Here is a 14365-nt window from a genome sequence, read left to right on the forward strand (position 1 = left end):
GTGGGATGTTCCTCGTGCAGGCACGCTGGCGAGACCCGCTGCCCCAACATTCCTGCTTTGTTGTAGCTGGCGTGACTGCTTCCATCCGCAGGCCAAGGAAAGTCCTTTATTTTTCAGATTTTTTTCCCATCACACATGCGCAGCCGGCCCCCCGCCACGCTGTTATCACAGCACCACAGCTGACGCACCTCTAGCGTCAGGTTGCTTATCACACCCTTTGCCTGGGTCTCAGCTGAGCGCTCCTGAAGGTGACTTCTAAGAGGAGGTAGCAGAAAAATATCAGAGCCCAGCAGCTCTGCTGTCTCTTGAGGGCTTCCCATCCTTTCTGGACAGGTCCCAGGTTCCTCTTCCACCATGGAGAAGCTGCTGGAGTTTGTAGGTGTGAGGGGATCCTGTTGGGGTCAGACGTCTTGAGATCTTTTTATGGACAGGTTCAGTAGCTTGTAAAAAGGCAGCAAAATCGGTCAAGTGCCCTTTTTGCTTCTTTGAACCTGGGTCCCCACCCTGGGCCTTGAGATGAAGATGGGCCTTCCAATAGCTTTTGAGGTGGATGTTTGCCAAATGCATCGTGATTTACAGCTTGGTGTCTGACCAAAGGTGAGGTGGCAAAGATGGGCAGTGCTCACCCCTGGCAGAAAGTTTTGGCCAACAATGATGCTCACAGGGAGGAGGCTGAGGGGTGGTTTTTGCACAAGGGGTGCCTTAGTGGAGACATAGGTGGTGAAGAATCAGGAGCAGGGTATAGCGAAGGTCCTGGGGCTTGAGTGAGGGACACAAGCACCCATGGTGCTGGCCCTTAATGAGCTCTGCGAGGGAGGTGCTGGTGCAGATCAGGACCTCACAGGCTCTGCCTGCCTTGTTCTTGTCCCACTGCAGTGCCAGCCCAGCACTAGCATTGCATGTCTGTGCTCTGGATGTGTCCCTTTGTAATGAGGATTCACACAGGAGAGTGTCACCTACTTGTCCCCGGGCTCTGCCATGGAGGCGCACGGTGCACAAAGTGTTAGGTGTCCTGCAAGGGAACGGATGCCCGGGATTGTCCCCCCTAGGCAGGGTTACTAAAGGAGAGATCCCCCGTCCGCACACACACCCTGTCCGTTTGGCAGAATTCCTGGCTGGATTTATTTCTGCCGATTTGCTTGTCTTGGTATGAAAGGGATTTGCAGAGGGGAGTGCTGCAATTGGCTGGGTGCGGGCTGAAACCCCCCGTTTTCGGTTTTGCGGTTCAATGGCTGACCTTTCCCCACTGCCTCGCCTGCGGGAGGTGGGGGCCGTGAGCAGGTCTCCTCCTGGGCCGGGGACACTGTGTTTGGACATGAAGTGTTTGGGCCTCTCGGGAAGGGCCCGTCTTCGTTATCGGAGCTGGGGGCGGCAGGGGGGGCCGGGCCTTCTCTTCCACTTTCTTGGCAGTGTCTTTGGCACCGAGGGCTGGCACCGACCCCAGAGGGCTGCAGACTCCCACTTCAGAGAGACAGATAAAGAAAGCACTTTCTGTCAACAAAACCCGGCCCAGCTTCCCCAGAGCAGGAGAGGGGAGGAGGAGCCCTCCAGGAGAAAGGAGAGGGAAGTCCACTGCTTGCCCCCGCAGGAGAGAGGAGAGGGAGGAGGGCTCCTGCGGCATCCAGAGCCGCTCCAGAGCCATCATGGAGAAATTCCAGTGCGTTCTGCAGAGCAGAGGCGAGGGTCTAAAGGGAAGGACTCCAGCTTTCCCAAAGCACCACTGAGCCCTGCTTTAGGGCCCTGGCCTCTGCACGGATCACTCTGTGCTGTGGCCCCTCCATCAGCCATTAACTGCAGCCCCAGCTAGGCTGGTGCCCTTGCAGCTTTGCTGACAAAGCTGCTGCATGCTGCATCAGGGCCAAGTCAGTGGTGGTTGGGCAAGAACTGGCTCTCGTGCTCCATGGAGCTCAGGCCTGGCTCCATGACCTCTCTTCTCCCACGTGTCCTGAACCCAGCCCCTACAAAGCCTGCTTGACCCACAGCTGGACCGTGCCCTGCAGATTGCTGCAGACGAGCCCCACCTGTGTGTCCAACGCCCCAGGCTGTGTCACCACCCTGACTTGTCTCACACACACTGTTCCTGTCTGGTTTTACACTGGGGTGCAGATGGGTATGGACAGATGGTCCTTTTCAAAACAAAGGATCTTCTCAGATTGGTTTCTTGACTCAGCAAAGGTTTTTGGCGGTGTTTCTGACCTGCACGGAGAGGGCCTTTGCCTTTCATGTCCTTCTCATGGCTCTTGCTTCTGCCTCCTCTCCCCTTGCAGGCCATGACATTAATGGAGCTCTGGAGCCATCTAACATCGACACTAGCATCCTGGAAGAGTACATCAGCAAGGAGGACTCACCAGATATGTAAGTGCTTCCCTTGCTCCACAACAGAAACAGTATTCACTGATGTTTTCTGTGGAGAGGTGTTGAGCAACTTCCAGTCCTGCAATGTGAGAAATAATCTGGAAATCACTGTGTGCCCTAGCTGTATTTCTGTCCCTCCTAGAGTCCTCCTTTATAGCTCTTTATTCCCTTATTTATTTCTAGTTCTTCCTCCTATCTCTTCCCTGCTTCTTGCCTTTGAACTTCTTGTCTCTTAGCCACTGTCTTCTGTCTCTTCTCTTCTCCCTCCTTGAAGGTACTGCAAAAGACTTTTTCTGAATTCGAGCAATGTGAAAGCAAGCAGTAGCAGCTTGGTGTGAAAGATTAAATCCCCAGCACAGCATGAGTGTGGAGAAGGGAAGGGTCTCCCTGTGTGCACCGGCAAATGGGGGGGAAGAAAGACCTGGGCAGCAGCCAGTGGGGTCTCGGCCATAGGTCATAGGTTGGGAGCAGGGTCTTGGGCTGACACGACAAAGCAGCTTTCTTGTGCTGGTCCATAAGGTGCAGAACAGATACTACTGTCTCCCGGTGCCTTCAAAAGCTTTGAGGTTGGTTTCCTTGGCACTTCTGGCCTTTACAGCCCCGTGGGTGGATTTTGTGCCATTGGGGCTGCATCAGTCCCATTGACCTGGGTGACCAACCTGTACGCTCTTGCTCGTGCCACCACAATGCTGGCTGTTTCACTCATCTTCTGGGTGTCCCAGATCACCCAAATGGCTCTGTCCCCACTGCTGAAGGGCTGGGTAGCGGGTGGAAAATACCGTCTGCCTGTCCTGCTGCTGAGGTTGTCCCCTTCTCTCTCTCAGCTGTTTCCCTGACATCCCTGCTTCAGCTGGCTATGCGCACCCCCAGCCCTCCAGCTCAGCTGCCATCAGCGCACCTCTTCCCAGCTCCGTCGCCAGTGCTGGGCATGTCACCAACCCCGCTCCCAGCGGTTCCCTCCACCTTCCTCCCCCGGGCGGCCAGATCCCGATCCGTCATGGTCCTCTTCTGGCCAACCCTTGCGGACCCAGCTACGGTGCTCACCTCAACTGCAATAACAACAATGGCATGGTGGTGCCCAAGGGCTACCTTGGTGGCCACTGCCTAAACAACGTGGTCCCTCCAATCAAATCGGAGCCCAAGGCCTCCTACGCACCTGGGTAAGTGGGGCTGGGGTGGCAGAACGAGGGCACATTGTGGGACTGGTGTTCCTCCAGGCTGGTGGTGCTCGGAGGCCTGAGGTAGCTTTTCCCACAGTGCCTTAACTGCTGACCACGTCAGTCTGTTTTAAGCCCTTGCTTCACAGAGAGAGGCTTTTTCACAAGCGTATGTCCTGAAGTTTCCTGAAAGGTTGTTGAGTTTGGGTCTTGTCTGTCTGCATGGATTTAGGGAGGATCAGTGACATCCCACACTTCTGCAGGTAGACGGATGACTGGGTTGTCCATGCTCTACATCTGCAAGCGCGTGATGGGAGAATCATAGAATCATAGAATATTTGAGTTGGAAAGTTGGAAGGGATCCACAAAGATCCACAAAGATCATTGAGTCCAATTTCTGAGTCTCCAAAGGACTACCCCCCCCAAAAAAAAAAATCAGAATGTTGTGGTATCATCCAGTTTAAGAAGGAAGAGATGCAGAACACATTTGAACAAAATAAAACTCAGTTTCCAGGATGTGCCCATGACTATCTCAGGGGAAAGTGTTAACTAAGTTGGGAAGAAAGATGTGTTTCTCTTGGCCTGATGTTTTAGAGACTCCACTCAAGAGGAGAGAGTGTCTGAGCTGGATTTATTTTCCTTCGCAACAAGCTGTGGATGCAGCCTTGGTGAAGGGGAAGAGGATAACAGTTTTAGTAGTGCTGATGGACTCAACTGGAGAACTAGTCCTGGGAGGAGGAAGGATGCGGTTCCTGCTCCGTGTGATGGCCTTGCCGAGAGCATGGCGACATGGCAGCTGCCATCTGCAGTGATCACCTTGGTGGAGAGCACTTCAGTGTGGTGTGCCAGGAGGGTATGGCAGTGACATCTGGGCTAGGAGCTGGCATGGTGGGAGGGGGACCTTTCTAAGGCTGCCGTCCTTCCATGAAGTTTTGCTGCCTGGAGATCCGCACAGAAGACTGTCTTGTGTCTTCTTCCTCCTCATCCCTCTGGTCCATGCTGCTCCCTCCCAGCCACGGGGGAGTGAAACAAGAAGGTGATCTGAAACTGGGCAGATGGAAATCAAAGCGTGCCGCAGCACATCCATCAGCAGGAGGCCTTGCCAGCTGGTGGTGGTTGTACCTCAAGGAACAGTGTCGTGGTCCAACCCGTCCCCATGGCACAGGAGGTGGGTGGCCATGCTGTGCTCTCTGCATAGCCAGTCTCTGCCTTCTCCAGTGGAGCCTGTGGATGTAAGGGACGCAGAAGCAAGGATGGGCCCAGGGCTGCTCATCTCTACAAGCCCTTGTCTGGCTTTTCTCCCTCTGCTGTGTGCCCTCTAGTGTTGCCAGCCAGTACGGCGTGGTGATTCCTGGCTTCGGAAGCCACCAGCTCACTGAACGAATGATTCAGCTCTAATGTTAGCTCCACTGGGATGACTTTGGCCCTTTGCATGAACGTGAAAAGATCTTCCAGAATGTGACAATCTAAACAAATCTGCGCGTAGTTTATTCCAGTTGCTGTATACCCAGAAGGCTGCATGTGGCTGAGTGGGAACTATACCCAAAGGTATAACGGGATGCCTTTGTTATACCCCTTTCTTCTGCATACATCTGGCATTCTCCAGGAGGTGAGAATATATGAGTGAGATCATAGCTCTCCTCCATTCATAAACCAGGCCAAATTACCTGTCTGCTGGCTACGTGTCATCTTGACTTGCACCAGGACAACAAACCCTTCATGGAGACATCGGGAACCACTGTGGCTGAAAGAACTCTGTAATCATTTAGGGCTGTCACTGGGGCATTTGTTGGGGACAGATGCAGTTTTGTCTGTGGTGAATCATGTGGCTATGTGAGTGGGCTCCACCAGGACCTGGTGATCATCGCATGTAGTGGAAGTGGGGTTCATAGCAAATCCTTACTATTGGAGATGGAGATGGTTTGGGTGTAGATGAGCTGGTTCAGTGTTGATGGCAGCATTTCTTCAACATCGCAGAATGACTCATTCTGCTGTACTAAGCTTTTCCCAGAGAAGCAGTCTCAGTGTTGAGTACTAACAAACTCTGTCCATAGGCTGGCTGTGCCTCCACAACCTGCCTGCGTGAGCTTGGTAGTGCCCATCTTTCTCTTCCAACTCCTCTTCCAGTCTCTACTATTCTATAAATTGTCCCTCACCCTTCTGTTGTTGTCCAAAATGAGGCTTGTTGAGACACAGATCCTGATAAACTCACAGGAAATATTAGAGGATGTTGTGGACAGCTTGGGCAGGGCCTGAAAATACGGCTGGTGATGCATGCTCCAGACCAAGCATAGGAGGGGAATGGAAAGGTGCCACTAAATGAAGGTGGAGCATGAGGGAACTGTGTTGAAGGCTCTTTGTTGGGGTTACCCCAGCCCATTCCTCTCCAACAACTGCTGCACACCACCTGGTCATGGAGAACCCATTTACTGGGTCGTGGACTCCTCTGGTGCAGGAAGATGCTGGTGGGTGTCCTGGTTCACAGCTGTTGTGGGTGCCCTCAGGAGCAGCGGGGTCTGGTTTCAGAATGGTGTGTGCATGGTGCGCTGTAGTTTTCTCCCCTGAAGCCCTAAGCATCTTCCTTGCTTTTTGGACAGCTTTTGTCCAAGAAGCACTGGTTTGTCTGGGACTATTTTGCTGCCACCAAGCTGATGGTGTGAGATGGGGGAATGGAAAAGGATCTCCACGTAGAATCTGCTTGTGATGAGAAGTGTGGTGTTGGGAGATAGGGAGGAAAGCAGCCATTCCTGTCTTAGAAGGAACAGGCTTTGCCAGAGAGCTGGGTTGCTGAAACGTGGTGGGACTTGTCACGGCTGGATGTCACCCAGGATGCAGAGGGTACGAGTGGGCAGACAAGGCACCTCCCTGCCAAGACATTCTCTGCCACGACATCTCTTTGCCACAGGCCTTCACAGAGGCAGAGCATATTGCATGGGCTTTCTCTACAGCATAGACAACGACTGCTCCAGCCACCAGAGCTGCCATCTCCCTGCTCATCCCTGCTGCAGCTTTGGTTTGTGGTGACCATGGGTCAATCTAGCTGGTATCTCATTTTTTTTCCATGTATTTGATTTGCAAAATACTGCCAAAGAAGAACCGGTGTCTGAGATGAACAAATTGATCGCTTGTGTACCAGCATAGTGCAAGATTTACCTTGGCCTGAAGATGTACAAGGCCTAAGAAAGATTCCTCTGCAGGAGCATGCATGTTGAGGAGGGGCTGGGCAAAGGAGAAGGAAAAAATTGGTTCAAACTAATTTTGAAGGAGCTTTGGAGATGGCTGAAGGGCCCAGCTGCCTGGAGCGTGCTCTGGCTTCAGGTAAAATAAAGGAAGAAGCAGAAGCTAACAAGCTCCCTGCCATGCACCTTTGCTGACACTGCACACAGTGGGTCTAGTCATCGGTCCTGCAGTCTCCAAGCCGTGGGTGTGCTGTGGAACGCTCCCACTTTTATTTGGTTGCATTTGGCAGTCAGGGCCAAATCCTGCTCCTGATGCCAGTGGAGTAGAGCCAGGGTGATACAGCCGGCAGCTGTGGTGGCGCTCAGGTGCGTACAGGTCGTACGGCAGAATCCAGCCCACAGGCTTCCCAGCTTTTGCTTTTGTGCATCAGATCCCAGCTCCCCCAGAGCCACCCATTGACCTATGGTGAAGCACAGGGTCTTTCTCTGGGGAATATTTCCGTTTGACTTCTTTCAACTGGACAGGAGCTGCTGAGCAGAGGGGCAGTCTCATAGGCACACCAACATTATGTCTGTCCCTGTGGCCAATGTCCAGGGCAGCACTGCGGAGATCTGGGCAGTGGTGACAGCGATGGCAGTCCCCAGCTTGCCCGCTGGCCATGCTTAGGGTGATGGGGATCCACTCTGGGATTTCCAACCAAAGCCTGGAGGGTGCCGTGATCAAACTGGTCCTAGCAGTTGTGCTGGAAGCTGGTTTAAAATGACCTTCCCTTTTCTTTCCCGATCGCTCTGCAGCACTTTACCTGACTCTCCCCCGGACTCTGGATCAGAAGCCTACTCCCCTCAGCAGGTGAATGGTAAGTGCTTCTAAGAGAGAGGCGGGGGGAAAAGTTTAATAATCAAAACCCCAAACCCAACATCCTCCCCCTTCTTGTTCTGTGAAAGTGGTTGGCTCTGAAATCTTTATCAGACGGGAGAAAACAGGCGGCTGCAATACGTGGGGATATTATCAGTTAGTAAATATCCCTAGACTTTCGCCTATTGTTCGCCTGCTAGTCTTTGCAAGGGGGGAGAGCGAGCAAGAGAGGGAACAGGAGAGAAGGCGAGGTGTGAATCCATTTACGTGGGGAGAGATCGGCAGTGTGGCTTGTCCCCAGGAGGGTGGGATGTGGAGCCTGCGAGCCTCCTTGTCCTGCCCTCTGCCTCGGGTGAGCAAAAGGCAAGGAGCGTGAGCGCGTCCCTGAAATGGAGCCTGGCTCGGGGAGACCGAAATGAACCCGCCGTTCAGCAGTAAGTTCCTTCCCAGCCCTTCCCTCCCCTCCAGTGGGGCCAGCTGATCCTGGGGGTCTTCTGCTGCCCCTGCAAAGGGCAAGGGAGAGCTAGTTCCCAGCCGGCCAGGCACAGCCAGGGGCGCTGCCAGGCCCTCCCGGCTCCCCTCAGGGAAGCCACCGAGCGTTATTCAGTCCCTGTGGTGACCTTCACGGCTCTATGGTGGCAGAAACTCTTGGTGAGGAGGGAAGGTTGCTTCTGGTCTCCCTTCCCCCTCATCAGCAGCACCCTCTTCCCCAGGCTCCAGCCCAGTCCCTACCAGGAACAGCGCCTGCTCTTTTTTTTTCTCGATGGAAGAGGTCAAGGAGTTCTGTTTATCTTGCTAAAAAAAAATCCCCCCCCCCCCCCCCCCTCCCCCCCCCCCCCCCCCCCCCCCCCCCCCCCCCCCCCCCCCCCCCCCCCCCACCCCCCCCCCCCCCACCCCCCCCCCCCCCCCCCCCCCCCCCCCCCCCCCCCCCCCCCCCCCCCCCCACCCCCCCCCCCCCCCCCCCCCCCCCCCCCCCCCCCCCCCCCCCCCCCCCCCCCCCCCCCCCCCCCCCCCCCCCCCCCCCCCCCCCCCCCCCCCCCCCCCCCCCCCCCCCCCCCCCCCCCCCCCCCCCCCCCCCCCCCCCCCCCCCCCCCCCCCCCACCCCCCCTGGAATTCCTCCTGGCCCTTCCTTAATATAACAAAGAGGCCGGGTTGCTCACCACAGGGAGAGCTGCTTTGACGTACTGGCGGAGCGGCAGCACCTCTGCTTGGGGAGGAGAGGAGGCTGCGGAGAGCACCCGAGCTGGGAGCATGTGTCCTGCCTTCAGCAGACGCATCAGCCCCAGTCCCCTCCTTGGGTTGGAAGCCTGTGGAAATTGTGGTGTGCTGTGGAGATGGCAAAGACACGGTGTCCAGAGTGTCTGCCATGAGGGCATGTTCTCGCACACGCGTGTGCGGGTTGTCCCTTGAAAGCTGCCAGCTGCCAGTGCCAAGGCTGCCCATGCCACAGGGACAGGACAGTCACTAAGGAAGCCCTGAAGCAGCTGTCTGTCTGTAGGGGCTCGGTCTGCGGGTTGTTGGGAGGCTCCTAGAAGCTTCATCCATCGGCTGAGCGGTGCCAAAGCTGCCTGGTGGCTGTGTCATTGAGCCGTGCTGGTCTGTGCCCCAGGTGATGCTGCTGGAAGCCGAGTGCTGGTCAGGAAGGCAGGAGCAGAGCTGGGTAAGGGGGATGGCATGCACGGTGCCCGCTGTGCCCAGCTGAAAAGCAGAGCGATGCTCTGGGATCTCGTTGAGCAGCAGAAAGCCTTCGAGGAGCAGAACAGGCAGCAGCAGCCCTCCTCCCAGCAGCCTTCGGTAGGAGGTCTCGGAGCAAATACACCTTTCCTTCCCAGACCTCGCAGCAGGAGGAGTTTTCTGATTTCTGGTCAAGAGTTTTGGCCGCATTAGTCAGCTGCTGGCTGGTGGTTGAGTGACCAAAGTCCACCCAGCTCAGTGTCCGGCTCAAGGCTGGCTGGTGGCACCTGCTTAGGGGAGCAGCCTAGCAAAGACCAAGCAGACGTCTTCCCTGCTATCCCCTCCGTGTGCCAGTGGCCTGTAACAGCCTTGTTTGGTCCCTGCATGTGTTTTCTCCCTCGTGCAATGTGCTGGTGCTTAGCTTACATGTCCGGGTGTCCATAGCAAGGTGCAGAGAAGCTTCGTCCGGTGTTTGGAAGTCACTGTCCCTTCCCACCCCGGGGCCAAGCGCTTCGTTTCTGCAGTGACCTTGGTGCCCTGCAGGGACACCTGGACATGCCCGATGTAGAGACATCCCCAGGCTGTGAAAACAGAGCAGCTTTGTCCTGTTGTAGAGGTCGGTGGAAGCTAGTTCTGTGGGGCTGGGGAGCAGGCCACCCGTTTCCCCAGGCGGGGGCCCAGCAGAGGGCTCCTGTTCTCCGTCAGTGGCTCAGCTGCGCGTTTTGGGGCTGCTGGGGCCTTTCGGTCCCAGCTTCTTTCAGGTGGAGTGCTTCAGCCAGACATTGGCACCAGGCTTGCTCACAGCTTTCTGCCAAATCTGTCTGTGTGTGCTGTGTTGGTGCGGATTTGGTGGGCTAGGCTCTGGGGAGGTCCCTGGAGGGCAGCCTGAGTTTAGCTGCTCTTTTTGCTGTCACTTCAGGGGCTTTATTGTTGATCTCCTTAGCAAGTGCAGGCTTTTGGAGCAGACCTAAGATGTGTTTCAATGCTAGGATGGAAGGGAAGAACTGTTCTGAAGGCAATGTCATACAAACACACCTGGGCTCAGAGAACACAGAAGTCATTACCTGCTCTCAGATGAGCTTGTTCAGGTTTGCCAGTGCACCAACTTTCTTACCAATGTGTTTGGTTTTCTTTAGTACAATTATGAGCACTGTTTCCTTTTGTCGATTTCTAGGCATTCTGTAGACAAGTTGAGTGATAATCATCCATCTTTACTTTACACACTTTAATTTTGCTCTTAGATCCCAAAAGGGTTTTGGTTTTAGTAAAGCCCTGTGCTGTGCACTGGCATTGCTGGGCATTGACGTTACGGATAAGCAGCTGCAGAGAGATGGATTTGCGTGCCCCTCTGGACACCAAGCAATTATTCTGATGGTGATATAGTCAAATCAACCCTAATCATGGCATCGCTTTAGCGTCCAGCTTCTCATTGAGGAGGAGGAAGATAGGATCACATTTGAATGCCTTTTTTCGTTTATTTAAATTTAGAGATCAAAGTCTCGTTCTGTTTTAAATTAAAAATATAAAAAATAAAAAACAAACAAGTGCTGCTCCCATAGAAATCCTCATCAGTGACGCTGATGAGCTGGAGGTGTTCAGTTGTCCCTGCTCTTCTCTAGTTGTTCCCTTGTCTGCCTCAGCTCTCGGAGAAGAGCACAGTGAGTGTCCTTAGTAGCGTGTAGTAGCACTCTAACACATCAACAAGGCTTTTTGGCTGCCCCTGGCCCAAGCAGGGTATGGACATCCCTGGGACATCTCTGTGCAGGGACTACAGAGGGGTTGGTCCAGGCACCCCTGGCTTCTGGGCAGCCCGGCTGGCTTTGTGCAAGGGATGTGCCCTCGGGGCAGCCCTGGGCACTGTTGGCCTTTGGCACATGAACATGTTGCTGGGCACGTTCTTTGGGCCACTCCTAGAATCAGTAAAATTAGGCAAAGTCCAGGTGTTTTCTCTGTAGCTCTGTGTTTCCAGGCACAGGCTTTGGGGCTGAGCCTTTACCTCCCACTGCACTTTCATGGCCTGTGCAGTTCCTTGGTGCTGCAGGAATATTGTGCCTGGTGGTTCTTCTGCTTGAAGGGATGTACAAAGCTAACACAAAAGCTGCCTGGGAGTTTCTAAAGACATGCTTTCCCTACAGAACAGCCATGTAAGTAACCTAGGTTTCGGAAATATCAGGAATGTTTGTGACAATCTTCCCTGCTGTCCCTCAGCCTGAGAACCTATTTCTCCTTTGAGTTTTGGTTGTTTGAGCTTCCAGATGCTGGGCTTTGCTTCCTTTGCGCTTCCAGTTTCACCTCCTTGCAGAAGATGGACAGTGCAGGACACCAGGTTTGGTGGGGCTGTGTGTCCCCCCGTCAGCTGGCCAGCCACTGCCCTGCTGCATCTTTGCACCGCAGATAGCACTTGGCTACACGCTTGCCTGGGCAGTGTCTGAGGTTGACACCGAGCCTGTGCTGCGGGCACGAGAAGGGAAGCTGTGCTCCAGTTCTCATGCTGGGTATCCCTGAAGGTGCCTGGGGTGTGCCAGGAGCACTGCGGGGCCTGAGAGGAGAAGTAAGAACAGGGCAAGGCGGCTGTTGCAAGCAGACAGGGTGGCTGCGGGGATGCAGCCGTGCTGAGGCTGGGCAGAAGAGGTAGGGAGGTATGGGTTTGTGAAGGTAGCCAAGGTTGGGATGGTTTTGAGGGGACAGGAGTGTTCAGTAAGAATTTCGGATGGGTGGGTTTGGAGCAGAGGCTGGCCACGGGCTGGAAGCACAGCGGTGGCCCTGCCTGCTGCTCTAACAGCTGTGCCTCTCTCTCTCTCTCTCTCTCTTTCGAGACCCTCACCTCCTTCGGACCATGACCCCCGAGAACATGTGCCACATGACTCCCCCGTCTCGCCTGGAGCACCCCCCTCCACCGCCACCTCCGCCGCCGCCCCCCCACCTGCAGGGCCCCCCACCACCTCCTCCCCACCCGCACCAGCCCCAGCACAACCCTCACTTCCCCGGCCTGCAGCGGGACATGTACATGAAGGCCGAGCCCCTGATGCCACCCTACGGCATCGGGCAGGGCATGGCACCGGCCGACCTGCACCATGCCCAGCAGTCGCAGATGCTGCACCAGCTACTCCAGCAGCATGGAGCAGAGTAAGGCCTCAGGGCACTGGGCTTTGTGATCTTGGGGTGATCTGGGGACCTGGTGGGATGGAGGGCAATGGGGGATGGATCTTGCAGGGTGCATGAGTAAAATTGCTGGGTTTAACCACAAGTTAACCAGCGTGTCCTGGTTGTCTGGGAATGGGCTGGGGAGGTGTTGAGGTAGAGATGTCGCAGAATGTGGGGCAGGGATTGCAGTGCATAGCTTGGAGCTGGGTGGTGGGGAGAGGCAAGAGAAAAATCAAGATGTGGCTCAGTGCACGCCTGGCACAGGGCTTGGTCATCGCTGGGTGGGTGGGCAGAGCCTGGTGGGAGAAGGAGGTGAGGGTGCTGAAAGAGCCCATGGCTCCAGGCACAGAGGTTCTTGGTTTTTTGTGTGTGAGATGGCAGCTTTTTCCTTTCCTGCTCAGCTTTTGCTCTCCCGTTGGTCTTGCAGCCTCCCGGTGCACCCTGCCAAGAAGAGGAAACACTCTGAGTCGCCCCCCAATACCCTCAATGCACAAATGCTCAACGGGCTGATAAAGCAGGAGCCAGGTATGGGGTCCGTGCCGCTCAACCCTGACAGAGTCCAAACGCCTCCCTGGCACCAGCCGGGACCGCTCTCACCAGGTATGTGGTTTTCAGCCCCCCATCCCTTAATACCCCCAGCATGTTGCTCCAGGCCCAGACCTTGCACTGTGCCCTGGCCATCAGGAGGCTGGCAGCACAGGTGATGCAAATCTCTTCCTTGTGCTCTAACCCAAGTGGATGCTGTGTTGGGGTGACTGAAACATGTATTTCCCCCTCGCTGCAGGCCTGATTCAGGACAATGACAGTTTAAATGGTTCCTACCTGGATCCCAACTACCAGTCTATAAAGTGGCAGCCGCATCAGCAAAACAAATGGGCAACTCTCTATGATGCCAACTACAAAGAACTGTGAGTAGTTCACCCAAAGTCAGATTCCCCTTTCATTTATCGGTGTCAAGGGACTGAGGTTGGGAGCATCCACTCACAAAGTTCACCTTGGGCTTCCCCTTGTCTTTTATCACTTTCTGATCTCTGCTTGCCTGCACTGTGGTGGAGATACTCTCTCTGTGGTGCCTTTGCCATTGGGAAAGTCACTTCTCTGCACTTCTACAGGGATGGTGGAGGATCAAGATATGGGGCTGGTTCTGTAGGAGCCAACAGAAAGCAGTTCAGCAGACCTTGGATTTTCATGGGGGGTTGTTTTGGCAAATCAAGCCTTGCCTGAGCGTGGTTTGGATCCGCAGCACACTTTTCCCCTTCCCAGGCTTACAAAATGTCCTGGATTTTAAAATGTGTGTTAGGATTTACAGGACAATAGATAGCATGAAAGACTGGAGGTAATCCAGAGCCACTTCAGCACAGCTTGAGAGCAGCACAGAAAGGAGCTTGAGGAGGAGTGGGAGTAATTGGTGGGCAGAGGAGAAGAGGAGAGAAAGAAAGGAAAAGAGAAGGGTTTGAAGCAAGCCGGAGGGCCAGAGAGGCTGGGGAGCGGGAGGAGAGGAAAGCCTGGGGTGGCTGAGGCAGATGGGGGAGCAGAGAGAGGCTGGGTGGGAAGTGGGGGTCAGGAGCTGGCAGGAGAGGCTGGGGCAGAGGAGGGTGGGGGCAGCACATGGATGAGCCTTGTAGGAAAGAGTGCTCAGGAGGAAACCGCTGTGGATCCTCCCTGCATTCCTCAGAGGTGACAGAGAGCTGGCAAGCAGCAGGCTGGGTTCCAGGAATTGAGCAAACGCCCCCATTTCCCCTCCTCCTCTTTCTGGACAGCCAGGGGCTGGTAGGGTCCTCTCAGGGGACGTGGAGGAGGGGGTGCTCTGTTGTTTGTGATACCAAATTACCCAAGACTATGAGCATAGCTTGCCCAGACGGTGCTCAGGGTGGGAACCGAGGATACCTGGCGAGAGCAGTCGTGGAGGCAGGGAAGGGTCTGTGATGTGCAGGGAGGCTGCAGCTGCAAGCCCCAGAGCTCCTGCTCACAGATCTCAGTCTGCCCTCGTCTTCATACTG

General features: G+C 55.1%; 1 protein-coding gene across 5 annotated transcripts in view; it reads left to right on the forward strand.

Moving 5' to 3' along the window:
- MYRF (myelin regulatory factor) overlaps positions 1-14365 on the forward strand; it is a 61206-nt gene that overhangs the window by 21414 nt on the left and 25427 nt on the right. For 4 of the 5 annotated variants that reach the window (XM_068685461.1, XM_068685459.1, XM_068685460.1 and 1 more), the window contains exons 2-7: positions 2268-2355; positions 3180-3515; positions 7487-7548; positions 12038-12347; positions 12793-12965; positions 13150-13273. In XM_068685461.1, the coding sequence (XP_068541562.1) occupies positions 2268-2355; positions 3180-3515; positions 7487-7548; positions 12038-12347; positions 12793-12965; positions 13150-13273 (1093 nt within the window). The remainder of the gene's footprint in view (positions 1-2267; positions 2356-3179; positions 3516-7486; positions 7549-12037; positions 12348-12792; positions 12966-13149; positions 13274-14365) is intronic. The other variant, XM_068685463.1, reaches the window with a different exon arrangement.

Source organism: Anas acuta, chromosome 5 (genome assembly GCF_963932015.1).
Source record: "Anas acuta chromosome 5, bAnaAcu1.1, whole genome shotgun sequence".
NCBI lineage: Eukaryota > Metazoa > Chordata > Aves > Anseriformes > Anatidae > Anas > Anas acuta.